The sequence below is a fragment of the Schistocerca piceifrons genome, chromosome 2, assembly GCF_021461385.2.
Source record: "Schistocerca piceifrons isolate TAMUIC-IGC-003096 chromosome 2, iqSchPice1.1, whole genome shotgun sequence".
NCBI classification, from domain to species: domain Eukaryota; kingdom Metazoa; phylum Arthropoda; class Insecta; order Orthoptera; family Acrididae; genus Schistocerca; species Schistocerca piceifrons.
Genome location: NC_060139.1, coordinates 739,784,535 through 739,811,965, shown reverse-complemented (window position 1 = coordinate 739,811,965; position 27,431 = coordinate 739,784,535). Strand labels below are relative to the sequence as shown.

At 39.5% G+C, this 27,431-nt stretch overlaps 1 protein-coding gene across 1 annotated transcript in view; it reads right to left on the bottom strand.

Annotated features, from left to right (window-relative positions):
- LOC124775814 (regulating synaptic membrane exocytosis protein 2-like) overlaps positions 1-27,431 on the bottom strand; it is a 966,162-nt gene that overhangs the window by 886,173 nt on the left and 52,558 nt on the right. Inside the window, exon 3 of the mRNA XM_047250647.1 lies at positions 8,908-8,981. Within this exon, the coding sequence (XP_047106603.1) occupies positions 8,908-8,981 (74 nt within the window). The remainder of the gene's footprint in view (positions 1-8,907; positions 8,982-27,431) is intronic.

Here is a 27,431-nt window from a genome sequence, read left to right as displayed (position 1 = left end):
TGGACCTAAATGACTGGAAAACCGTGGCCTGGTCAGATGAGTCCTGGTTTCAGTTGGTAAGATCTAATGGTAGGGTTTGATTGTGGTGCAGACCTCATGAAGTCATGGACACAAGTTGTCAACGAGGTGTTGTGCAAGTGGTGGTGGCTCCACAATGATGTGGGCTGTGTTTACATGGAATGGACACAATCCTCTGAGTCAAATGAACTGATCATTGACTGGAAATGATTGGGCTAGTTGGAGACCATTTGCAGCTGCTCTTGGACTTCATGTTACCAAACAACAATGGAATTTCTATGAATGACAATGTGCCGTGTTTCCAGGCCACAACTGTTTGCGACTGGTTTGAAGGACATTTTGGACAATTCAAGTGAATAATTTGGTCACCCGTATTTCCTGACACAAATCCCACTGAATATTTATGGAACATAATTGAGAGGTCAGTCTGTGCACAAAATCCTGCACCAGCAACAGTTTGGCAATTATTAATGGCTAATGAGGCAGCAAGGCATAATATTTCTGCAGGGGACTTCCAACAACTTGTTGAGACCATGCCACCTTGATCTGTTGCACTAAGCTGGGCAACAGAAGGTCCAACACAGTATTAGGAGGTACCCCATGACTTTTATAATCTTAGCGTAATTTTTATTGCAAACTTTTTAGGGGCATTCAATGAGTAATGTAACACGTCTCCTCTTCTCCCCCCATCTCCCCACAGAAAGCCAGTTGGTTTTATTGAGGATTCCAACACACCATATTATTCACCACTCTTTTGGCTACAAAACCCTATGTTTCAACATAATCTCCACTCAATGTGACTGCATATGCCTCCTTACTGGGAGGGCCTGTATGCCCACATGGTATTGCTCTGCTGGTTGACATTAGAGCCAACATTTTGCTGCATCAATAACCTTCACATCATCCACATACTGCTTCCCATGCAGTGCACCCTTCATTGGGCCAAACACATGGAAGTTGGAAGGTGCAAGATCCAGGGGTGTAGGATGGATGAGGAAGAACAGCCCACTAAAGTTTAGTGAGCTCCTCTTGGATTGGCGGACTCGCATGAGACCTTGTGTTGTCATGGAGAAGGAGAGGTACATTTGCATTTTTGTGGCAACAAACATGCTGAAGCTGTTTATTCAATTTCCTAATCATATCATCTTACACTTCAGAGCCAATTGTTACACCGAAACAGAATAACCTCTTCAGAGGCCCAGAAGACCATCACCATGACTTTATTGGCTGAGGGTGTGGTTTTGAACTTTTTCTTCAGAGGAGTTGTGTAGTGCCACTCCATGAATTGTTGTTTTATTTCTGGTTCGAAGTGACACACCCATGTTTCATCGCCTGTGACAATTATTGACAAAAATCTGTCACGATCAGCCTCGTAAGGCGCAAGCAATTTTGCACAGATGGTCCTTCATTGCTCTTTATGGTCTTCTTCTAGGCAGCATGGAACCCATTGGGCACACACCTTTGAGTATCTCTTAGCTAGTGGATGAGTGTGCCAGTACTACCAGCAGAGACAGCCAGTTGTGCAGTGAGGTGTTAAGATTGTGCCCCATAAATGACCTTGAATGAGAGTGTCTGCATGTTCCAATATTGCAGGAATCAAAGTTGTGCATGGCTGGCCAACACGTGGGAGATTGGACAGCTCTGCGCGACCTCATTGCGGTGATGACAGGTCCCTCATTCAATGACTCATCTTGCTTTTCTTCACTTCCACATCTCTGCAGATATTCTGCAAGTGCCTATGAATATCTCTGATGCTCCAGTTTTCCACCAAAATAAACTCAATGACAGCCCTCTGCTTGGAATGCACCTCAGTTACAGATGCCAGTTGTAGTGCTGCCACCTATTGAACTTCATTGAAGTATAGAGACTGAAGTAGGTATACTGCATGATGTCTCACAACAAATTCTGCATTTTTTCAACCAAACTGAATGAGAAAAAAAATGTTGCATTACTTATTGAACACCCCTTCTAGTATATTTTTTTTGCAAGATTTTGACCAGACCCAGAAAAGTCTGTTTCGGACACTGATCAATGTTGCAATGGCTTTTACTGCACTGTAAGGTTGACATTTTGTTTATTTATACTGAAAATAAGTAAATGCTAGGGCTATGTGTATCAGATTGACGTTTACAACACTACTCAGATGGATAAGAAGGCTGAATCTGGAAATTTGAAAAAGGTGCATTGTTGTGATGAAAGAATCTTTTGTTGTAAAGAAACTGGTTAATGGTTCCCAATATACTCCAGCTCATTATTCTTTCACAAAAACATAAAGAAATGTGGGGAGATATGTAACAGTTTTGACATATTGGTGTAACATCTTTTCATTTATCAAATGCAATGCAATGCCACATTCAGGATATGCAGATGGATGCCTTCATGTCTTTCAGGTAGCAAACAAAGACACAGAGGATTGAGCACCTCTAATACTGGACAAGGAGCCTGTCATTCATGAAAAACTGGAGAGACAGATTAAAACACCACCTCTTTTTATTATTTTATAAACTCTTATGGTGTCAAATTTATGACCAAATAAGAGAGCAGTATATACTAAGTTTCTATAATGTTCTGAACCATGTGAGGATGTAAAATATTAGGTAAATAATTACACTGAAAACCAACCAACAACAGTGTTACCTGGTGGGGGCAGGAGCAATGAAACAGATGTGAGAGCACAGAAGTAGTGAAAGAGATGTCAGAGAACAGGAGTAGTGAAAGAGATGTGAGAGTACATCCTCTGTGAAGCAAAAGAAAGTAGAAGGTTGTCAGACACATAAGCACAATACTGCATGTTGGCACAAGATTGCATGAGTAATAGTTTCAAACACATGGACAGCTGCCATTCTCTATGTCATGCAGAGGTTGATGCATGTGAGTTATGCTACAAGTAACTGCAGATGGGTACTTCAATGATAAGCACGCCAGGCAAAAATATATATATGCCTTTTTATGCATGTGAGTTATGCTACAAGTAACTGCAGGTGGGTATTTCTGTTGATAAGATTGCCAGGCAAAAAATTTGTCACTCCCAGGAGACATCATGCTAATAGGATTAAATGCTGCATCTAGCCTTTCTTCAGGTTTGCTATTATCCAGCTAAAGCCACTCAATAATTACCTGTAGGTCCTGCAGAGCTACCAACATGAGAGCATGTTGACTTGTATGTTTCACCCGCTGTTCCAAATAGTCACAGACACTTTCTATGGGATTAAAGTCAGGTGATTCTGTGAGCCAGTTGAAGTGCAATAGGGTGCCTAAGTGTTTGTCAAACCAGGACCTTATGCGTGAACATTGCTGTTGTCATCTTGGGAGACTGCAACGTCCACAGCATACTTATAATGAAGGTGCAGAAGAAAGATACTTATCGTGATGATGAAGAAGAAAGAGCAACACTTGGTCACAAAGAATACTGAAATATACGTTCCAGTTCATTTTCATGGTAACCCAGGTGATTGGGTAAAAATCATGGTACAAAATGCATCCCCAAAACATCACAGAACCACCTGAGACCTGAACTACATCCTCAACATAGCACGGACTGAACATCTCATTGGAATGTAGCTGCACACAGGGTTTTGCATCATTTAAAAAGAAGGATTAGAAACTGAGAACAACAGATTCTGAAACCTGTTGTCGTTGAGAAGCTGTGGTCATAGTTCCTATCTGGAATTCTGTCACATCTCCATATCAACACACCATAATGGCCTGATCCAAATGACCAAGGGGCAAATACGCATCAAATGACCAAGGGGCAAATATGCATCACTTCACTGCCACTACTTATGTCAGTGGTGGAGAGTCATAAGACCACCTAGTACCACCACACACACACATTTCTTTCAACAATAAACTTTATTACAGCCAAACATTCATATAAAATTCTTCAGTAGCTAAACTAGTTTCAATTTAGCAGTAATGTTCAACAGCCCATACAATTATTTGGTGGCCTTCAACATCATTTCACACAGATTTTTGCCAAGAATAATTCTAAGGAGGACTGAAAATAGCTAAAATCAGTTAGTCAAAACAGTCTTTCACTTGTGTGATGAAGAACCAAAGAAGGAAGTGAAATAAAGCCATTGCATGAATGACAGTGCAGAGGGAGCAGATACCAATGTTAAGGTGCCCATCTTGCTGAATTTGGGTTCATTTTTTTTACGGAAAGATACACTGTTGTCAACATTAAATAGAAAAATTGGGGTTGAAACAGTAGAAACAGTGATAGAATTCTACTATCTAGGAGGCATGATTCATGAAATGGTCAAAGAAAGGGGGACATAAAGGGCAGATTGGTATAAATGAAGAAAGCTTTCTTTAACTACTGTGGTATGCTGGTATTACAATATCAATGAATTTAGGAATATACCGGGTGGTCAAAAGGTCAGTATAAATTTGAAAACTGAATAAATCATGGAATAATGTAGATAGAGAGGTACAAATTGACACACATGCTTGGAATGACACGAGGTTTTATTAGAACCAAAAAAATACAAAAGTTCAAAAAATGTCCGACATATGGCGCTTCATCTGATCAGAATAGCAATAATTAGCATAACAAAGTAAGACAAAGCAAAGATGATGTTCTTTACAGGAAATGCTCAATCTGTCCACCATCATCCCTCAACAATAGCCGTAGTCGAGGTATAATGTTGTGAACAGCACTGTAAAGCATGTCCAGAGTTATGGTGAGGCATTGGCGTCGGATGTCGTCCTTCAGCATCCTTAGAGATGTCGGTCGATCACAATACACTTGGACATCAGGTAACCCAAAGGCCAATAATCGCATGGACTGAGGTCTGGGGACCTGGGAGGTTAAGCATGACGAAAGTGGCGACTGAGCACACGATCATCACCAAACGCCACGCGCAAGAGATCTTTCAGGGCGTCTAGCAATACTTCCCCCCCCCCCCCCCCCCCCTAATAAAACCCCATGTCATTCCAAGCATGTGTGTCAATTTTTACCTCTCTATCTACATTATTCTGTGGTTTATTAAGTTTTCAAATTTATACTGACTTTTTGATCACCGGGTATTACTCAAGATCTTCTTCTGGTGCAACACATAATATAGAAGGGAAACTTGGGGTGAAAGCTTGGCAAAAAGAATTTGATATGTCATGAAACAAACAAGGCATTAAAAATTAAATGGACAATGTACTAAATAAGTGGGTATGTGGGTATTAGAAACAACAATACTGGAAATAGTCTATGGAAAACCTTTACCAGTATACTGGCAACTGTGATTTGGAATAAATAAATGGTTAACTTGCTAATGCAAAGAGATGATACAAGGGGAAATAACAAATAGGTTAAGACTGGAGAACAAAAACAATTCAGGTATATTAAGTACACACAGATGGAATGACTGTCCCATGATGTGAAGAAGAGAAATATAAAAATGAAATAATAATAATTACTACAAAAGGTAAATGAGTTGTGTTACAGTAAAGTTGACATATTATTAACTGTGAATGAAAGGGATGGAAAGTCGATTTCTTATGCCAGCGGCAGTAACCTTCCAAATTATTTTATAAATCAAACATAATTGAGAGGGACGTTTGTGTCAGTTCAATATAGCCCAGAATAATTGTCCAGTTTGACTTCCGTAAGTATCGGCAATCTGGACAGAAATTTAAGACTGTTCACAATATAATGACCTAAATGGAATTTATTGTTGAAAGGCACTAAAATTTATACAGGGTGCTCAGGAACAGTCTGAAAGAACTGTAAGGATGTTGCAGGGTAGGTTGTGCTGCACTGATGTGATGCACTGCACAATTTCCGAACTAATTAGCATTCAAGTCTGTCAATCGGACTGCTGCATTAACAAATTCAAGCAACCTGCCAGAAACAGTGTCAGTTGTTCCCAAAGCATACAAGAGCACTCAGGCTTTGGCTCCAGTTCGATCCTTACTATCATCCTGTATCCCATTTTTTTACTGCTCTCTTGTTCGGTTTTAGGAAACCAAATGAGAAATCATTTGTCACCACAGTCACTGGCAGGCCTTTCGAATTTGCACACATCAACAGCCTGACGGATAACTTCAGTGCTGATCAACTCATTAATGGCACAGCACATTGATTTTTTTCCTTAACAATTATTTCTCAGCACAACCTACCCTGCAGCACCCTTACAATCTTTTCAAATAGTTTCTGACCACCCAGTCATGAATATAAATAATTTAGCAGCTCAGTTTCATGACACAAAACATATGTCAGTGCAAGTTACAATAAAACAAACAGAACTACTTTGAGAGAATGACCTTAAATTCCAAATTTTTTTATGACTACGTGTCTCTTCGCACCCTCAGAAGTGAATTCCTCTAAACCTGGGATCTGAGTGACCTGCCCTTCTTTCCAAACTTCCCCAACCAATCCCTCTTTACTTCCTGAAAAAAATATAAAAGTTCCAAAAGCTTGACAAGTTTCTCTCCAACACCCATCCTGAGTATGTGTGTTTCTATTTGCAGTACCAGGAATTTTGCCTTCTGAAGCCAAGTTCTGATCAGCCACTCTGTCTCCTTGTAATTCTTGTTTAAATTTCCTATGGTTCAATTAAACGAAAAATCATGTACTTTATGTGTTCAACATCTGTGATATGGGAATGATACTCACTGCACAGTGTAAACAAAATTAAGCTGTTGTTGAAAAGCTACAATTCGATCTATTTTACAGACTTCACCAATGTTATAGATTTTATTTCTAACTGTTAAAAAAGAGAAATATAGAGGTCTTTCTGTCCATGACAGCTGTTGTTCAATATCTCAACGTCTAGCACAGAAAAAGAAAAATAGCAAATGTTAAATAGGTATTAACATTTACTTGCCATTTTAAATCAGAAACATTTTATCACAATAAAAAACTCAGTGACAAACAGCAGGAAGCTAAGCATTTGAAAACAAACTTTCAAGCAATGATTTTGCATGATACTACCATCCCCATCACTATTTCAGTTATTACTAGTGGAATTAATATACTTTCCATTGCTGTTTAAAATTACGCCAAAGACTTGCTCTTAAAAGGACTTGTTGGTTTGCTTTACACGGCAGGTAAAATATCAAGGGCTGTATAAATCAATGAAATGCATGTTATAGTAGGTAATATAATGTCTGAAACATAGTTTCAGTACTGTTAGGAAGAATTTGGAGATATTTTAAGTGATAGTATTAAATCCATCAACATAGATCCATCGGGTTTGAAAATATCCCACAAAACAAATTTTCAATATTTCTTTGGTTGCAGTTTTTTCAACTTTGTTGTATTTAGCTATAACAGTTCCATCTAAACTGAACATTCACCTTTGGGCCTTCAGTAGTTATCTAAGAAAGCATAACTAACTTCAGAAATTTTCAAAATAAAACAGAATCAATTTGTCTTAGAACAAAACTAATATTCATGTATCTCAAAGCACTCTCTTCTGTTTTAAACTGTGATTACCATTACTTCTACATCTTCAACAAGCATATACTTTAAGTTCAGATGGCAGAATACAAAAACTAATGCAGTCTGAAATGAGAGATCAGTTTCACAATTTAATACTGGGAAAAATACTTTTTGTGTAGTACCTTTGGCCCTTCTCCTCGATTAGAGTCCTCACTAGATGTAAATGTGCTACTGGTGTCGATCCCAGAATCTTTGGTCTGTGAGTCCTGAGAACCCTGGCGATCTGCACCCCATCGCACGGCACTTCCAAGGTTCATCCAGTCCCGATCAGGACGGTCAAAGCGCACAGTCTTCTTTCTGCGTTCTGTGAAACGTCGACTGTCTCCTTCTTCCCACAGTTCTGAACACTCTTTCACTATTCTATCACGAAAAGCAAAGTATCGATCACGATAATCGTTGAGATCACGTGGAAATTTCTCCACTTCTTTCCTAGTTTCGTGTCTGTGCCGGCTACCGTTGCTGGAATGTCTTGAGTCTCTGTGAGATGCATAATGATTGTGGTTGTTGTGGTGGGTATTGGAATGGTGGCGATGGTGATGCAGGCGAGTCTGATAGTTTTCTACTTTCCCTACTGAAAATGTGACAGCAAAAACAAAATGAGAACTTGGGTTAGGTACAGGAAATGGCACAACACAAAATTTTCATACATGATACATTCATTTCACTTCTGCAAGTAAATCATTTGTTGTTGGGGAAAGGCATACAATTAACTACAACAACATTTGGAAGAGCAAAAATAAATAACATAACACTGCCAAATGCACACACTGCTAAGCACTGTACAAACTAGAGCAAGGAGTTTCCATTTTCAATAGCAAAACTTTGGGATACTCCTTTGGTTTCAACTAAACTATTATGGTAATAGTTACAAAGATCACACATAATACGAGTAAAATGGCAGGGTACTGATGAGCAGCAAACTTGTGTCATATTAAGGCAATTTGGTTTACAAACCAAAATTCATCTTTCGAATTCCAAGGAAGTACTGATAATTTTGTTTCTTCCAGTTTTATGAATGAAGAGTATATCTGGAATAGACTTTAGAATTAGAGACACTGTTATTTATTTACAACAGAAAAATAAAATTCCTAATATGCTGAAAAAGTTCCAGCATTTGCCATTCATCGTTATTTGGGGGAACACTGCTACATCTGTAGAAATCTTAGGGTACCATCCTGGGAAAATTTCATGCAAAGGAAAAAAAATGCAATTTGTCTCCATCTTTTTCACACGCATTCCCATTCTCTCTTCAAATTCAGGCCACCAATGACACACACACACACACACACACACACACACACACACAACACACACACACACACACACACACACTATAAGAAAAAGAGCACAATGGAAAAATTATTCAAGCTCATTTTGTACACCTCAGCTGCAAACATAGACAGACACTTATTAGGGCAGGGATGCCAACTTTAAAAAACGTATCTCACCGCCAGGAATTTCTTAATCTTTTCATCTAAAATGGCTTGTCTTTTCAATCTCTTCACAAGGTTGTCGGAATATCCTGAAAGAGAAAAGTATATTTTATCGTATGTGCAATAAGCAATGGGAGCAACAACTCAAATTCTTCAACACAGAACAGCTACTTTCTGCATCAGGTTCAAACCAGCAGTCTACACTCCTACTTTCACTATGCTCTATGATGAGGTTATTAACTTTGATCAGAATATACTTCTGAATTATTTCCCTGTATTTAGTACAATTAAATGTCACAACAGTGGAAAGGCTATAGAAAGTACAAAAACCATGTTGTTATGATTGAAACTCATTTGACACTTACACTAAAGTCAAGAGCAAATTTCCATAAATAATGAGACAATTAAACAGCTACACGTTAAAACTGTGTGTAATCTTTCAGTACACAATTAATCATCTGTGGTAGCATCAGGCTGCAATAAAAACTGTAGGTCAAGCAAACAATCTTTAAAAGGTAGTTTCATTTTATCAGAAGTATATTAAGATATTGATTAGGCAACTAAACACATCATTCTAATCAACATGATATCTAAGGCATAAGACAGGTGTGAATTGCTAACTCAGTCTAAAGATGACTTTACATATTATACCTGTTGAGTGTATAGCTAGATCTTATTGTCCATAAATAATTCCAATTCACCATTTCACTACAAAACTATCTTCACATCATTAACCTGCTACAGCAAAGGACAAGAGTCCTCCAACCGTCATCAAAAGACAGAATTGGCAAACAATTTGTTAAATCTGAGAAGCAAAACACAAGCTGATCAGTTTGCGTGAGTAAATCACAGTTTTGTGTTTGTCAAGTGCAAACAATTCCACTGCACAAAGTCTGTACACTTGACAACAAGAGCAAATATACTGAAAGATCTTTGGCCACCTTAACATATGCAACTATCTTAAATATCTAATGAAATCAATGGTGCCATACTATTATTCATATTGAGATTTAACAGGGTATTGTGGAACAGTGTTTCATATACAGAACTTTAATAACAGGTCTGAGTCCAGATTGCAATACTTTCAATATGTGTGAGATAGGTGTGTGAGAGGATGTCATCTCAGGCTGCAAGTAATGAAGCCATGCAATTTCAAACTTGGACTTTCCCCATCCCAGCAGCAGCCTTGCATTTTCCTAATTGGACATATTTCACCAACCACAAGACATACATGAGTTTCTCCAGTTTCTCTTTTACAACACGGTAGACAATCCCTTAAAATCTCAATACACACACACACGGGGAGAGAGAGAGAGAGAGAGAGAGAGAGAGATGTTGAAAGCTCTACTTTATGCACACACACACACACACACACACACACACACACACACACACACACACACACACACACACACACAGTGAGCCACATTTAACACACCTGAGGCAAAATGTGTTAGCATCTGACATACTAATCCTGCTGTAGTACTTCAAGATATTCACTGTAGGTGCACTGGGCCCATGCGACTCTATTTTATGCTACACAAAATTTGCAATTGTATTGGAAACATATTGGTTTTTGTCCCCTCTAGGACATACTGTACAGTGCCTTGCAGAGTAAATATGTATACATAGATGCTCCACAGCCTACAACTGCTAAAAATGACAGTAATATTTTGCAAATCTGCAAACTTCAGCACTTTTCTCTCACAGGGAAATGAAATTGTTCCATAACATTCTCTCGACTTTCTTTAGTGAGGATAATTCACAGTTTTCACAAAATTTACATTCTATTCAGCTTCAACATTGTACATATGATGTTCAGATGTGTGGAAATCATGTCACCGTTACATAGCACCAAATTTCTGATACAGATTAGCTAATAATAAAATTTTGTTAGCAATTAGATGGCTACATATTTTTCACTGATCATAAGCTGCAGTCCAGTGTTCTAAAGGACATAATCTAGTTTATTAGAGATCATTTTCTTATTTTTTAAAATAAAACAATTCAAATTATATCACAATGGTACGGAGAACTGTCTTCAGCTTCACGCAGTGTCAGTTCTCCTAAGGGAGACAACCTGTCAGCTTCATATTCAATTGAGAGTCTCTATTTGAACAAAATTCTCTCTCAAGCTGCTGATAAATAGCCAGATATTTAATATTTCAAAATCCACAATTTGTATGTTTGGCAAAAGCCATTCACCAGACATGACACCTCAAAGAAGAGCTCAATAACTTATCTCAGATGCTGAGTCGCAGATAGGCACAACAAAAAGACTGTCACAAATAAAGCTTTTGGTCATGAAGGCCTTTGTCAACAAGAGACGACAGACACACACACACACACACACACACACACACACACACACACACACACACATGCAAATGCAACACACAAACACAACTGCAGTCTCAGGCAACTGAAACCACTCTGGTTTCAGTTGCCTGAAACTGCTGCTACTGCTGCTGCTGTGTGTGTGTGTGTGTGTGTGTGTGTGTGTGTGTGTGTGTGTGTGTGTGTGTGTTGTCTATTGTTGACAAAGGCCTTAATTGCCAAAAGCTTTATTTGTAACAGTCTTTTTGTTTTGCTTATCTGCGACTCAGCATCTCCGCTATACAGAGAGTAGCAACTTCCCTTTTCATGATATTGTTACATTCCATACTGGATTTTCTATTGTTTGAGTCAATAACTTGTCTGATGAGTTAGGACGCCAACCAAGAAATTTGAAAATCTCACACTGTGAAAGTTCCTAGCAGAATAAAACGGTGTGCCAGACCGAGACTCGAACTCAAGTTCAAGTCTCGGGCTGGCACACAGTTTTAATCTGTCAGGAAGTTTCATATCAGTGCACACTCTGCTGCAGAGTGAAAATCTCATTCTGTAAAAGTCTCATATTGTTCTTCAAGTCTCTCCTGTACACAATGCTCTTCCGTTTTCAACAATTAATCAATGTTTATGAAAATCAAATGTTGGTTAGTACTTGTGGATATCACTGTTGGTCAGTACCTGTGGATATCCTGCCAAGACATAATGTTGCTGGAATTCAATCTCATATTCACCTGTGGTAACCAGAACACCATATTATAGTAATATAAAATTTAATGCAATATAAACTGACAACCAATAGAGCAACACTATAGTGTAATCAAAATGTGTAGACCCCTAGAACATTTTGTTGTAACAATCATGAGTATTCATTACATGCTAGTCACCCATATATTTTGCACTATTTTTCACTCATTTTCAGAATTTTTGCATTTGTTTCAGATCTAATTGTTGTTCACAATGCAAGCAAGAGGTCTTGCAACATGATGGCTGGTACCACATACACAACATAGTTTGCATGAGTGAAGCATTCTGACTGGTCATGATTAGACAGCTCACTTGAGCACTTTAAATTCATTGTTAGTGGTGCAGAATTACGTTGATGGTTTAGCACACATACTTGACACACTTGACATACTGTGAGGATCTCACAAGTGATCTTATTCTACCTGTCTACAGAAATGTCATGCCATATATGTACCATTATACCACCATCTACACTAGGACCCACAGCATGGAATATGGAATGATATGCTGCACTACAGAGTAAAGCGTTCAGAAACTAAAATGACCAAGTCAATCCACAATTTATTAATATAACCTAAATCTGTGAGAGAAATGGAAATACCAGTTTACCTGAAATAGTGTACCACCAGATAACATGTCACCTACCCTGAAACACAACACACCGAATGGGGTGGCACAATGGTTAGCACACATGACTCCAATTCAGGAGCACAGTTGACCTTCAGCCTTCCAGATTTGAGATTTCTTTGATTTCACTAAATTGCTCCAGGGAAATGCTAGGATGGTTCCTTTAAAAGGGTACCACTGATTTCCTTTCCTTCTCCATCTTCCCTTCATCTCAGCTCATGCTCCATCTCTAATGACCTCGCTACTGACACATGTTAATACCTAATCTTCCTTCTTTGAGTCAAAACTGAGTTGAAACTTTTCTTCTAACTACATTCTGATCTGACTTCAATATTCATAAAAACAATAATATATGAGAATGATACAAATGAAAACCTTTATTATTTATTTACTATGCGAATGAGACAGTGCAAATCAACATAATCCACGACGTGTAATACAGGGGGCGAAAGCACAATACAGTGATTTAAGTGTGTCCCTGCAGTAAGTGTACAAATGATACAGAGAGTTTAATTAAAATGGACACAACTTATGTGGAAGGCTCTTTGCACCCAGCTCATGCATATCACATGGAGATGAATGTAAACACTGCCACAGTGGAAGAGTTTGGGAAGGAAAACAGGATTATTACTTAAACAAAATAGCCAATACTTTGGATGTTAGTGTTGATTCAGCACATAATATTGTCTATGGTGTGCCTTAATGCAATAATGTATCTGCAAGATGGGTGCTACATCAGTTGACTCCTGAATTGTGAGATTATCATTTCAATGCATGTAATGAGCTTTTGGATGACTTCCAGGTTGAATTTCTGGACAGAATTGTTACAGGAGATGAAACCAGCACTATCGCTAACTTAAAATGAAGAGATCGAGGTCAGAATGGTGCTATGGCTCTTCACTATAACAAAACAATGGTGCACTCAATCATCAACAAATAAAAGTCATGCTTACTCCCTGTTGGGGTGCAAAAGGAGTAATCTTGGAGCAATACGTGGAAAAGGGATTAGCAGTGAACAGTAATTCATACTCAAATCTTCTACAAAATCACCTTCACTCTAAAATCAGGCATGAACAACTAGGGCTTCTGGAGGGAGGTGTTTGTTCAACCACAGCAACAATACAGAATATGAAATTTGAATGTCTTGAACACCCACTTTACACTCTAAACCTCAGACCAAGTCTCTATCATGTACTTGATTGGCTCAAAGAAGTGCCTGAAGGCAAACTCTTCAGAAGTGACGAACAAGTGAAAACTGCAGTGCATGAATAGCTTCATGCAATACCAAGAGAATTCTTTCACAACGTAATCACACAAATCCAAATGGTAGTATGAGTACCAAATCAATAGTACAACTTTTAGAAATTTTGCACTCTAAAGGTTTTCATTTTTGTCACCTTTGCATTGGAGGCTGACACAGGACTGGCATCAATGACCAAGCCAGCTGTCACAACCTCCAATCCCGCATCTCTATCAATATGAAATAGCCAGGCAGTCTAACATCAAGCGACTGACAAGATTTTCCTGGTTAACGCTCTAACTGGATGATTTATAACTTCTTCTGTTGAGAATTATTCTGTATACAGTATCTTATGTGCTATCTCTCTCTTAAAACGGGAGAGGGTGTGACATTGGGGGCTGCATAGCCACAACCCACTCCTCATTTTACCCACTCTGTTTTACTGGTATGCTTTGGGGAGGATCACCATCTGGTTATGGGCCAGAACTGGTACTACTATGATCCATAAAGTTTCTGTATAGCTTATCCAAAATGGTATCTTTCAGTCATCATATCTGATTCTGCAGGTCAAAATGTAGTATAAGTATAAACATCACAGTTTTATGACTCAATAGCATCATGGAGACAAGATGGATTATGTGAGGGGGCCTCTAAATCTTTTATGTGAAAAATCAATGTTTTTTCGATGAAACAAATGTTTTTCACATTCTACATCTTTATTCTTCATGTCTACATATTTGTAGTCCTGTGCCACTAGAGGTCTCCAAACTGTAGCATGTAACATGGCAGAGCATCCACAACAATTCAATGGCTTGGGTTCATTGTCACTGATCATTCTCCATACAGTTCCTACCTGGTCCCATCCGATTTTAAACATTCCCAAAACTTAAAGAGCACCTCCAAGAACTTTACTGTGTTAGTGATAAAGCAATGTACGCAAAGATGAGGTTGTGGCACTGTCAACAAAGTCAAGCATTCTAAGTGATGGTATCAACAAACTGGTCCCTTGTTGGGAGAAATTAGTTCGGCACAGGGTGACTATGTTGAGAAATAAATATCCGGACAAGAAGAATAAAGATATAAGAGCTTAATACCACTTGTTTTATTTAAAAACTTTTCAACACACCCTAGTATAGGGAGTGAGATTCACAAACGAACAAGACTTATTGCTTGCAGCAGAGAGATACAGATGAGTGTGCATTAATTCTTGACAAATCTTTATAAATGCCATAATGGAAAGCTGACACATTATAGTGCACTGATGCACATTTAGGCAAACACTGGGATTGTAAATTCCTTTAACTACATGGCAAGTATCAATGTTTATTGTAAAGATGCAAGATAAGTCGTGGTGTAGAAAATTTATTTGGTAAACAGCATTGTATTCAAGAAAATATCACACTAGCAGTTGCAAATTAACATAACTTACAAACAATGGAAAATCCAGGATGGAATGTAACAATATTTTGAAAAGGATAGTTGCTACGCACCATATAGTGGAGTGCTGAGTTGGAGATAGGCATAACAAAAAAACTGTCACAAAATGAGCTTCCCAACAAGGCCTTTGTGAAAAATATACAAAACACACACACACACACACACACACACACACACACACACACACAAACTCATCTCATACATACATGACATACATACATGACCACAGTCTCTGGCAGCTGAAGCCAGACTCTGGCTACTACTGACTGGGATTGTGTGTGTGTGTGTGTGTGTGTGTGTGTGTGTGTGTGTGTGTGTCTGTTGTCTATTTTTTACAAAGACCTTGTTGGCCAAAAGCTCAATTTGTGACCGTCTTTTTGTTGTGCCTATCTGCGACTCAGCACTCCGCTATATGTTGAGTTGCAACTATCCTTTTCATATTATTGTTAATGTAACTCACATAAGCTAAATTAGGAAGCAGAAGTTTTTTTTTTCTTTCCTCATACTGGCGGCTACTTTCTTGGTAGTTTACCAGATTACATTTAACCTACATAAGCACATGAACTCTCAACCTCAACAGGGTGGACTGGTCTCTGTACCCAAGACAGAGAAAGCCATGTCCGCAGCTCGTGGTCTTACGGTAGCATTCTCACTTCCCGCGCATGGGGTCCCGGGTTCGATTCCCGGCAGGGTCGGGGATTTTCTCTGCCTCAAGATGACTGGGTGTTGTGTGTCCATCATCATTTCATACTCATTGACTTGCAAGTTGCCGGAGTGGCATCAACTAAAAAGGACTTGCAATACGGTGGCTCCCCTGACCAGCGACTAACACCCACGGCTCGTTTCGCACATGACAGCCGACTTTCGAAAAAATGAATAAGAGTGGTTATTTCTTAATTAACTGTTGATTTAAGACATTTCAATCAACTATCAATGTTATTGGATCTTACAATTTCAGCGAAATCAATGGGAAGGATGAGCTTGCATCTTAATCACCATTTCTACAATCTCAGCACAAGACTGGAAATAGCGACGAGCATCTCATTCATTCGCGATCTATCTTGATCGTGTTGATGAATCCCAATGCTGAGAAACGTACCTCACATAAGAAGTATGTTGCAAAAGGTATTAAAAGTGCAGTTCGGTGTACTCGGCTCTTCCGTTGCACGCTGCAGTTGGTAATTGGGTGATGAGTGATCAGAAGCGAGCGACTGCATTGTTTTTCATATGGTGAAGGGGAAGAAAACTAATATGCTGATTGACTGAGGCCAAGGTTGGGTTGGAATGTGACAATTTCGTTGTAAGTTGGCGAAGCCAACGAATGTGAATGGAAGAAAACTAGATATTTTGACAGACTGACTTGCAGGGAAAGTGGCAATGTCGTGGCGAGTTTACGAATGTCAACACAAAAATATGACTGCCGTAATAGACATGTGTAGCGTGGCCCGAGATATACGTTCGTCATTGCAATAGGCCTACCCTACTTCTATGTCTGTATTTCCGATTTTGTCGAAAATTCCGACAGTACGGCTAAATTCTAATCTAATAGAAGAAAATAATAGCTAATTTCACTTATGAAACATACGAAATTACGAAAGAATATTGTGACTGGCTATCGACAACACAGTCATCATTCGTCACGTTCGCTCCCTATCATTCACTGCGCAATTACCAACTGCAGCACGCAATAGCAGAGGCAGATTCACCGTAACTGCACTTCTACTCCCGTGGCGCCTTGTTACCTCGTTGCGCATGTCCCTGTTCCGCCTAGCTTTGAAACTCAACCGGTGATGAGTGAACGAACTTCGACTTCAATATGGAGCTTGAAGAAATATCAATAAATTGCCCTTGTTCTTCACTGGTAAGTGTTGATGGATGGCTTGTACAAGAGGGTTATTAGATCCAGTTGTGTTTATCAACCTTTTATGGAAAGTACATGAGAAAGTAACCACTTAGTCCAGTTAAATGATACAGAGAACAGAAAGTCATTAAAAGTAGTTTCTTTCGGAATGCTGAAATTTTGTCTGGCAGTTTCAGAATGTTGGTCTCATTACCTTGAAGAGATACATTCCATGAATTGAGGTTTTCAAAGATGTCATAAAGATTTGGCAGCTTTAATACAGTGTCGCTGTCTACTAACTTTTCTTACACAAGGTACTGGTACCAGTAAAGTTCATTCCTGAGCTCACCCACCCTTTTCATGGCATTCCCACGTGAGAGCCTGCGAGAGTAACTGCAATACATTACAGAAATGGAAATGTCTTCAGGCCCGTAACAACGCACATTTATTGAAGACATCTAACTTCAAGGGCCGACTTTAATGAGGTTTACCACTTCGACCGCTGACTGAATAACCTCACGAAGAACAGTCCCATGATTTTTGATTCCAGGGATTCTCAGCGAATAAAACAGTGTGTCCAGACAGCATGAGGAGTCTCTTTACGAATCAGAGCTCGCAAACCCGCGTAACAGCCTGCCATTCTACGACCTCCACTGTCCTGAGGCTAAACAATTTTTCCAATCAATGTTGTTTTCTCGTATAAAGGAGTATTTCAAAGAGATCTTTTTGCCTCTGTTCCAAGAGTCATTTTCCTGGAAGGAACCTGAAATTTGTCATACACAGGCCAATACCGCACGTAGCAAACTGGATGCAACCTTGTGTGTTTGTCTCTAGCTTCACCCAATTGAAAGCGAAATCACAATTACCCCTGAGTTTTTGAACCAACTCGTCGTCGGCCATATCGAGTATTCGATGAGTAAGTGTTGTCTGGAAGAAGTATACTTGCCAAGTGCTTGGAAACGACTTAACTATCAGAAGTAGAAAATAAGACCTTCAGCTATGGTGTGATGTGCCTTGCTCTTTGTTACATTGTAGGTAAATTTGTATGATGAAAATTAATAAGAGCTTTTGTAGAAATCGCAGCTTGTTTAAAGAAAGTACTTTTCGTTGTCTCATTTTTTTTTCAATAATGGAAAAAATATTTTTGTGGTTTTGTTCCGAACTACCATGAGGTGAGTCCAAATTCCGTTTAGTTTTATTAGAAAGCATGCTTTCAGTAGCTAGGACATTGATACAAATGACACACTGTGGTCGTCCTTAATTTCCAACCGAAATTCAAGTAACAGTTGTCATACTTCTGCATTTTTGTCTATTCATGTCTTTAGAATCGCAGATACACTTTAAATAACACGTTTTGTATTTACGTTTAAAAATCTGTTCATGTTGAAAAGAAACACAATTAACAGAAGACAAACAACAATTATAACCGATCTGCATTCGACAAAACTAACCTTCAAACTGATTGTTACAGAATGAAAACAAATGAGTCACGCTGTACGATTCGACTGCCATCTATGACGCTGCCATAGTAACTAGCGCACACGTTATTCCTTTACTCTGAAAACAAATAAATGAAATTATGATTTTTGTGAACTTCTACTGTACGGCCGTGACGCCCATGTGTGATGCGAACGCACAACTTTAAAAGTCCAAGTAAACAGAGTTTATGCGACAATTGTGCACATGATTCACACGGCTGCCACCCACACAGCTCGCACATGTGCAACAACAGAGTTTGTCCTGCTACTTCGCTGTGATATTGTGGGAGTTCAAAAGGTAACGATGACAGCAGAAACAAAAAAGGCGCTATTTGACGGAAGGCTTCTGATTTTTGTCGATTTCTGCTGACTGAATAGTGGACCGAGACTGTTTCAGTTTGAGTTCTTCAGAGAACGTGACAATAATAAGTGAAATGAAAACCTTATCTCACCTGTATCACACCATTATATGTGACTTTAATTTCCTGCCTGGAAATTGCATTAATAAAGTATCTCATAAAATGTGCAGATGATTTTGGTACCAAATTATAGTAGCCAAATAATATATTCAGCTTTCCAGTCGGATATTTTGAATCTGCTCGTTTTTTTTTTCGTAATATGGTTTAACGGGTATCAAGAAGTCTCTTGTGAAAGTATTTATATGGAGTGTAGCCATGTATGGAAGTGAAACATGGGCGATAAACAGTTTAGGCAAGAAGAGAATAGAAGCTTTCGAAATGTGGTGCTACAGTAGAATGCTCAAGATTACATGGGTAGATCACGTAACTAATGAGGTATTGAATAGAACTGGAGAGAAGAGGAATTTGTGGCAAGAAAATTATAATAAAAACATAATTCACTATAGTCTTTTTCTTTTATTTCTAATGAGTAATTTGAGCGCAATAGTTAATTTATAAGGAACAAATAAAATCTGTTCTTTATTATACACCGTACTGAAGCCAATGTGCAGTAGCAGTCATAAACAACAAAATACAGATTTTGTTGTACTTCCCACTTTTTTAGTACACTTTTGCACAAACTAATTTATTTATTAAAATTTGTTGCGTGCAATATTTTTCATTAGTATAGCTCATTTAAGTAATATTCTTCAACGTTGCTTGGTATTTTAAACCGACTTACAAAACTGTAAAATTTGCTAAATCTACGTGGGAACATTACAGAAAGGTAATTTTACAGGGGGGGAATCAGCTTCGGCAGGCGCAAAGTAACCATGGTATGGCCCTGCATCTGCATTTGAGATAACAAACTAACTGCTCATCTGATAGTCATTGTTGGCAGTTGTCCCCCAAGAGTATGTCTAAAACAGGGCTTCACAACATACGTGCTCGCGGAGCAAGCTGTGAGCAACAAGGCGGGAGCACGGAGCAGCGCGAGCACGCTACTCCCACTACCGGACCAGAGGGGAGAGTCACGTGGGGCACACAACAGCTGCCGCCAGTCAACGCAAATCCGCGGCCACCTGCAGGGATATCACTCACGAATTATTACTGCGACAAATGAAACAAATAAAGGAGAATGTACACGTGCCACATAATTTTATTAGATTAGTGTATGCCTCTGCATTCGTACTAATTTGTGAACTGTTACACAATAAAAGGTGTCACTGAAGTGTGGGGTCCGCAGCTCGTGGTCGTGCGGCAGCGTTCTCGCTTCCCACGCCCGGGTTCGATTCCCGGCGGGGTCAGGGATTTTCTCTGCCTCGTGATGACTGGGTGTTGTGTGATGTCCTTAGGTTAGTTAGGTTTAAGTAGTTCTAAGTTCTAGGGGACTGATGACCGTAGATGTTAAGTCCCATAGTGCTCATAGTCATTTGAACCATTTGAAGTGTGGGGTTCTCAGTTATCTTGTACTTTTTGCCCTTTACAATTGCGTCTATGTTCGGAGTAATTGTTCTTGTGCATTGTAGGCGCAGCGTGCAGTTTAAATTTCGATCAGACAATGCGTTTCTCAGGCGCGTCTTGTTACATTTCATTGCAGAGTACAGTTGTTCACAAACACACGTGGAACCGATCATTGATATTATTGTAGCCGCCAGTTTGTGCAAACGAGGAAATCTATCCTGAGGGAAGCCTCTGTAGAATTCCAAAATGTTTTTCTTGTTCTGAAATTTGTCTCTGTATTCTCTGTCACACTGGAGGTCAATAATTTCTAGTTGCAGCTCAGGACGTATCTCTTCAATATTCGCTGAATATGGAGAGGAGAACAGATCAAAATCACTGTCTAATGCTGTCAGATCTTGAAAGTGTTATCAAATTCTTCCTTAAGGGCATGTGAATAACGTTCACAGTCTTTGTGAACATCTTGCATGGATGATAATGTAGGAAAATGAGCTAGATTTCCTGTTTCCAGCTGACTCACCCAAAGTGTCAATTTCATTTTAAAAGCTGGTTTCGATCTATGAAGTGAGTAATTAGCAGATCTTTAGCTTGTAGTGAAATGTTCAAAGCATTCAGATGGCTAATTAAATCTGCTAAGAACGCGAGATCACATTTCCATGAAGGCTCTTTCAATTCAGGAACACGCATATTATTTCCATGAACATATTTATCTCATCTAATAGGCAAAAAAATCGATTTAATAATTCGCCACGACCAAGCCAGCGGACCTCGCTGCAATAAGGCAGGTTACCATACTGGCTTTCTACATACTCAAGGAAGCTTTTAAATTGCCTGTGTTGTAACCCATGCTTCCTTATATAATTCGTTGTACGAAAAACAACACTCATCACATTTTTTAGAGTGGTACTCTTTGCACATAAGTTTTCCTGGTGGATCAGCCAGTGAACGCCCCTTGTTTCATTCGGCACGGTCAGTTTTCGCATTTTCTCCTTCAACAGCGCGACGAAACCTGATTTTTTCCCTGTCATCGCTGGTACACCGTCTGTAGACACTGAAACTAAAGAATTCCACGACAATCCTATATTTTCAACACTTTCCTCAACACTACTTAAAATATCACCTCCGGTTGTAGTGTTCTTCATGGCTACTACATCGAGGAGCTCCTCCCTCACCTGAAGAAATATGGTAAGCTGCGCTGTTCCTGTGATATCAACACTTTCGTCCAGAGATAGAGAATACGCCATAAAATCTTTAAGGATATTTGCAAGCTGGCTCTGGACGTCGTCTGCCATGTCCTGTATGCGACGCATAATGGTCATGTTAGATAATGGCACAATCCGAAACTGTTCAACTTGAGATGGACACAAATGTTCCGCGGCAACTACCAAACATTCTTTTATTAAATCGCCATCAGTGATGGGGAGCAAGGATTTTGCTAAAAGCAAAGCAATTTTGTAACTCACTCTGAGAGCTGCCTCAGTTGATTTTTCTTCGTCGTCCAGATCTTCTTCGGATAGCTTCCTTTTAAGTTTAACAACTTCCTGTGACTGAAGATTAGATGGGTAGATCACATAACTAATGAGGAAGTATTGAATAGGATTGGGGAGAAGAGAAGTTTGTGGCACAACTTGACCAGAAGAAGGGATCGGTTGGTAGGACATGTTCTGAGGCATCAAGGGATCACGAATTTAGTATTGGAGGGCAGCGTGGAGGGTAAAAATCATAGGGGGAGACCAAGAGATGAATACACTAAGCAGATTCAGAAGGATGTAGGTTGCAGTAGGTACTGGGAGATGAAGAAGCTTGCACAAGATAGAGTAGCATGGAGAGCTGCATCAAACCAGTCTCAGGACTGAAGACCACAACAACAACAACTTCCTGTGCACGAACTGGTCCATCACATTTTCCACTTCCGTAGTCTTTCGCGTGGTACGACATATAATGTCGCTGCAAATTAAATTTCCTAAAAGAATTCAGCGTTTTGTGACATACTAAACATTTTGCAACACCATCTTTTTCTGTAAACAGATACAATTCCTCCCAATGGGGGTTGAACTGCGAAAGCATGGTTGGGGTTACACAACGGCGACTTGACATGATTCTTAACCAGCGAAGTGACTGTTAGAGCTGATCGTAGTACTTTAAACGTTACACAGTCGGCGCGAATTCAATAGGCACGCTGCGGCCCTATCCAAAAGTGCGCGCGCATTTCCCCTCCCTCCCCTCCGACCATACTCCGCGACCTTGCACCTGCTCGCGAGCACGTGCCTGAGCAGACGCGAGTACTCGCACTCAAAACCGGCCAGTTGTTAAGCCCTGGTCTAAAACTTAGTAAGCTTTGATTAGCTTTACCTCTTGTATTATTATACTATTCAGATGTCTCAATTTTTTCCTTATATTTCTTTATTTCATTATACATTCGACTTTTCTAAACATCTATCCCCAATTTGAAGCAGCCGCCGTCAATGTATTTTCAAAACGTTTTAAATTCTGAACGAACATTTTTTTGTGTACATCGCCAATCGGTTTGGTGCCTGTTCACCAGATTTACACTTCCACCATAACTCCTAATAAATTAAAGTCACCTAGTTGCTTTGTTGGTACTGTCTTAAGCCTCTTCAGTTTGCTTTTTAACTTTTTCCCCTTTTTCATGCGTTCATCCTGTAGTGCGAGATCCCATATTTTCCACGATTTGGCATATTTATTATATTTTAACTCTGTGGCCGGATACCCTCAGCTGAAGGTGAATCATGTAAAGTTTGTTTACTTGCGCGTCTGGATAACCACACATTAATGACGATTGACAGCCATCTGAAGTTACTTCGAAACAAATTCGCTGCATGCGAATATCTTGGGATCAGCTTTGTTAGGCACAGATGTCCTACCTATTAATGACATATGAAAATCCAAAATCACACTGTCTACATACCTATACCATAGTCCCCGGCATCCATTGCGAGACCCATGATGCTTGTGCCTGCTTCGGCATGTAATCTTTACTTGCATTTCTGGATGAACAGATATTATTGACGGTAGCCCAACATCTGACTAAGAATTTCAATCGGGCTGGCTAGTGTGACACACCATCGGTCGTTAACCCCCAGCACAAATTCGACAGGGAAATGCTTCACCTCCCTCTTTCACCAGCTAGCACTGCGCCATACGAGCAGGTGCGTAGAACATGTAGCGAAAGTGATAGAGGGTTATCTGGTAGTTCCATTCGAATTTCTACGTCGCTTGCGCGGTGCTCATTCACAGGACCTTTCATCCTGACGACCAAATCATTTTAAAAAATAACAGCGAATGACTACATCAAACATCGTAGCAAAATTGATGGAAACTTAGTAAGAGGAAAGTACTCTGTGCGCATGTGCAACAGGAGTAGCGAAGGCCTATAGCAGTAGGCATCACCCGTGTCGTTGTGTAGTATGGTAAGTGGACAAAATAGTGTCAGTCGCTCAGGCTGTAGCGTATGCATGCCTACAAGCTGCTGCCATTTCTAGTGCGTGGACAGACAGACCTAATTCTCAGAAGGCAGGCTGTGCAATGCACCGTCGCGAGAATTAGCAGTTATTTCTACATCTATACTCTGCGAACCACTGTGAAGTGAGGTGCAGGGCACAGGGTAAGTACCATTGTAAAAGCCATTGGAGCTATTCCCGTTCCATTCACGTATGAAGAGCGAGAAGATGATTGCTTAAAACCCTCCGTGCGTGCTGCAATGAATCTAACCTTGTCTTCACGATCCTTATGTGTGCGATACGTAGAGGATTGGAGAATAATCCTAGAGTCAGCATATCAAACCGGCTACTGAAAATTTGTGTGTAGGCTTTCTCGGGATAACTTACGTCTACCTTCAAGGGACTGCCAGTTCAGTTTCTTCAACATCACTACGACACTCTTCCACGGATCAAACAAACCTGTGATCATTCGTGCTGCCCTTCTCTGCATACAGTCAGTATCCTAGGTTATTTTGGTACAGGACCAACACAGTTGAATATTCTAGAATGTGTCGCACGGTTGATTTGTAAACAAACTCCTTTGTAGATTTATTGCGCTTCCCCGGTATTACACCAATAAACCAAAGTCTACCACCTGCTTTACTGCTTTACGTACGACGGAACCTATGTGATCATTCCATTTCATATCCCTACGAAATGTTACATTCCGGTATTTATATGAGTTTACTGATTCCAACTGTGAATAACTGATTGTCGTAGGATACTACGTTTTTCAGTTTTGTAAAGTGCAAAATTTTACATTTCTGAACATTTAAAGCAAGTCGCCAACTTTGCACCACTTTGAAATGTTATCAAGATCTGACGGAATATTTATCAGCTTCTTTCAGACAATGCTTCAGTGTAGATAACCTCGTAATCTGCAAAAAGAATGAGGTTATTAATATTGTCCTCAAGATCATTGACATGCAACATGGATAGTAAGAGTCCCCAATCACTTCCCTGGGGCACGCCTGAAGTTAATTCTGCATGTGTCGATAAATCCTCAACCCAGTCACAAATTTCACTTGATACCACATACGATCGTACTTTCGATAGCAAGCGTATATGTGGTACTGAATCAAATGATTTTTGGAAATAAGAAATACTGCATCAAAACTTTCCGCATGTCACGTCAGAAAAGTGCAACTTTGATTTCACAGGATCGATATTTTTGGAATCCATGCCGGTTCACATGGAGGAGGTCATTCTGTTCGAGATATCTCAAGAAGTTTGAGCTCAAAATATTTTCTAAGATTCTACAACAAAAGGGTGTCAAAGATATTGGACGGTAGTTTTGTGGAACACTTCTAGTCCCCCACTTGTAAACGGGAATGACCTTCCAACTACTGGGCACAGTTTTTTGTTCTATGACTCTGCAATAGTTTATAGTTAAAACGGGCTAATTCATCTGCAAATTAAGTACGGTACAGAATCTGAAAGGGATTCCATTGGGTCCTGGAGCTTTGTTCTATTTTAATGATTTCCGCTGTTTATCAACACCACTGACATGGCCACCTATTCCACTCATGTTATCAGTGGTACGAGGATTAAATTGGGACAGTTCTCCTGGGTTTTCCTTTGCAGAAGAACATTTAAAAAGGGAGATAAGCATTTCCGCTTTTGGTTGCGACCCTCGCTTTCAGTTGGTGTCCCATCTGAAAGTGACTGGACACTAACTTTGGTGCCACCCACAGCCTTTACATAGGACCAAACTTTCTTTGGGTTTTCTGAAAGATCATTTTGCTAAATTCTGCTACAGTTGTCACTGAACTCTCCACGCTTTGCTTTCTTGACAGCCAAACGTACCTCATTCGGCATCTCTCTATCTATAGCCCTATGCTTTGTTTTATACTTATTATGCAGTAGTTTCTGTTTCTTTAGAATTTTCTTTATAGTGACTATATCTTGGAGGGTTCTATCCTTTAGGAACTATTCTACTGCGTACATATCCATCCAGCATGTAGTCAACTTTTCTTCTTTAGCCACAGTTCTTCTACATGTTCCTTTCCTGTGCCAAAAGTTTCAAGTTTCTCAATGAATTATGTCACTGCCGATTTTTTGTCTTTGAAAATTATTCGCTGAACTTCGAGTACCTTGTATTAGGTATAGACTTACTACCCAATGGTGACATGTGGAAATTTCTGCCGGACCGGTACTCAAACTCGTATTTCTCATTTGTCACGAACGGCTGCCTTAACCACTTCGGGTATCCGTCCATGGTCCCCAGATCGACCCAGACTTACTTATCACATGCGTACATCCTTTATCTAGTTTACTGAACATATACATCCCTTTATCTTCTACCTTCAACCTAGAGAGTATCTTCAGAAACATTAGAGGACACCAAATCGCTCTTAGGACAGTCAGTCGATCAGGCAATAAGACCATGCATTGATGTACATTTATATCCTTTTCCGGCTTAATTGTCAAGGTTAAAACTTTTTCTGCTACTAGTGATCTTCGGAAAGACGTTAATCATTTTTTCCAGTAAATCTTACGACTCAATTTCCTAGTTTTTTCTCAATTTTTATATACAGCACCTGTCCGAACTATTCACTATCAAAAAAACTCATAAAAAGTTAATTCAGCTTGCCAGTCAACAGCTCAAACAGTACTAATAGTTACAACAATTTACAAAGAGGCTTAAAGACACTTTGCTATAGAAACGTTGTCCATTTTTCAGGTACACACGTTTTCTGTAACTGGATAGCAGTTACAGAGTTCATCAAACTAGCATAATAAAACTAATCGTAATGGAATTGCACACTGACGGGCCTTTTGCTGTCACAGATATTTGCACCGACTCGTCTGTACAGACAGTCTCTGCAAAGACAAATCGTTGCGTGTGACTGCAAAATTTGCCTGTGTTAATGGCTGTGTTGTGCATGTGCGAAGTCTGATGGCGTTTGATTTACCATAAACCAGACATGCAGACGAACTGAAATACTGTAGCACTTCATATGCGGCACATGTTTCCGGAATGATGTGACTCAATGTGAGGGTGACACAACAACGGAAAATTTCAGATCAGCGTAGCTTCTGAAATTAAGTTGCAAGTTGCAAAATACCTCAATGTCACTGTAAGTCTTTCATAAGCACTTATTCATTTTCTTATTAAATTGTCGTTTCTCCTAATATACGACGTAACATACTGCAACGAATATCTCTTCCTCCTAGGTAGGAACAGGGCTCTTTTTAAATTTTTAGTTCCTTCAAATGATTAACACGCGAAAGCGTTACACTTTTAGAAGCCACTGCTCTGTTCATTTTCTCCTTAATGAACTTCTTATTTTTATAACTTCCGCAATAAAACTATTATAATAAATTTCGTATTAGAAAATTTACTTAACTTAGCCATGGTCAGAAAATACTCAGAATACTCGTACTTCTGATTTAGGGCTGTGCACCTCCCAGGTGCAAATGTTAACAGAATACTGCAGACGAAATGTGCAGAATGTCGTTGCAAACATGGTCTGCTGAGAC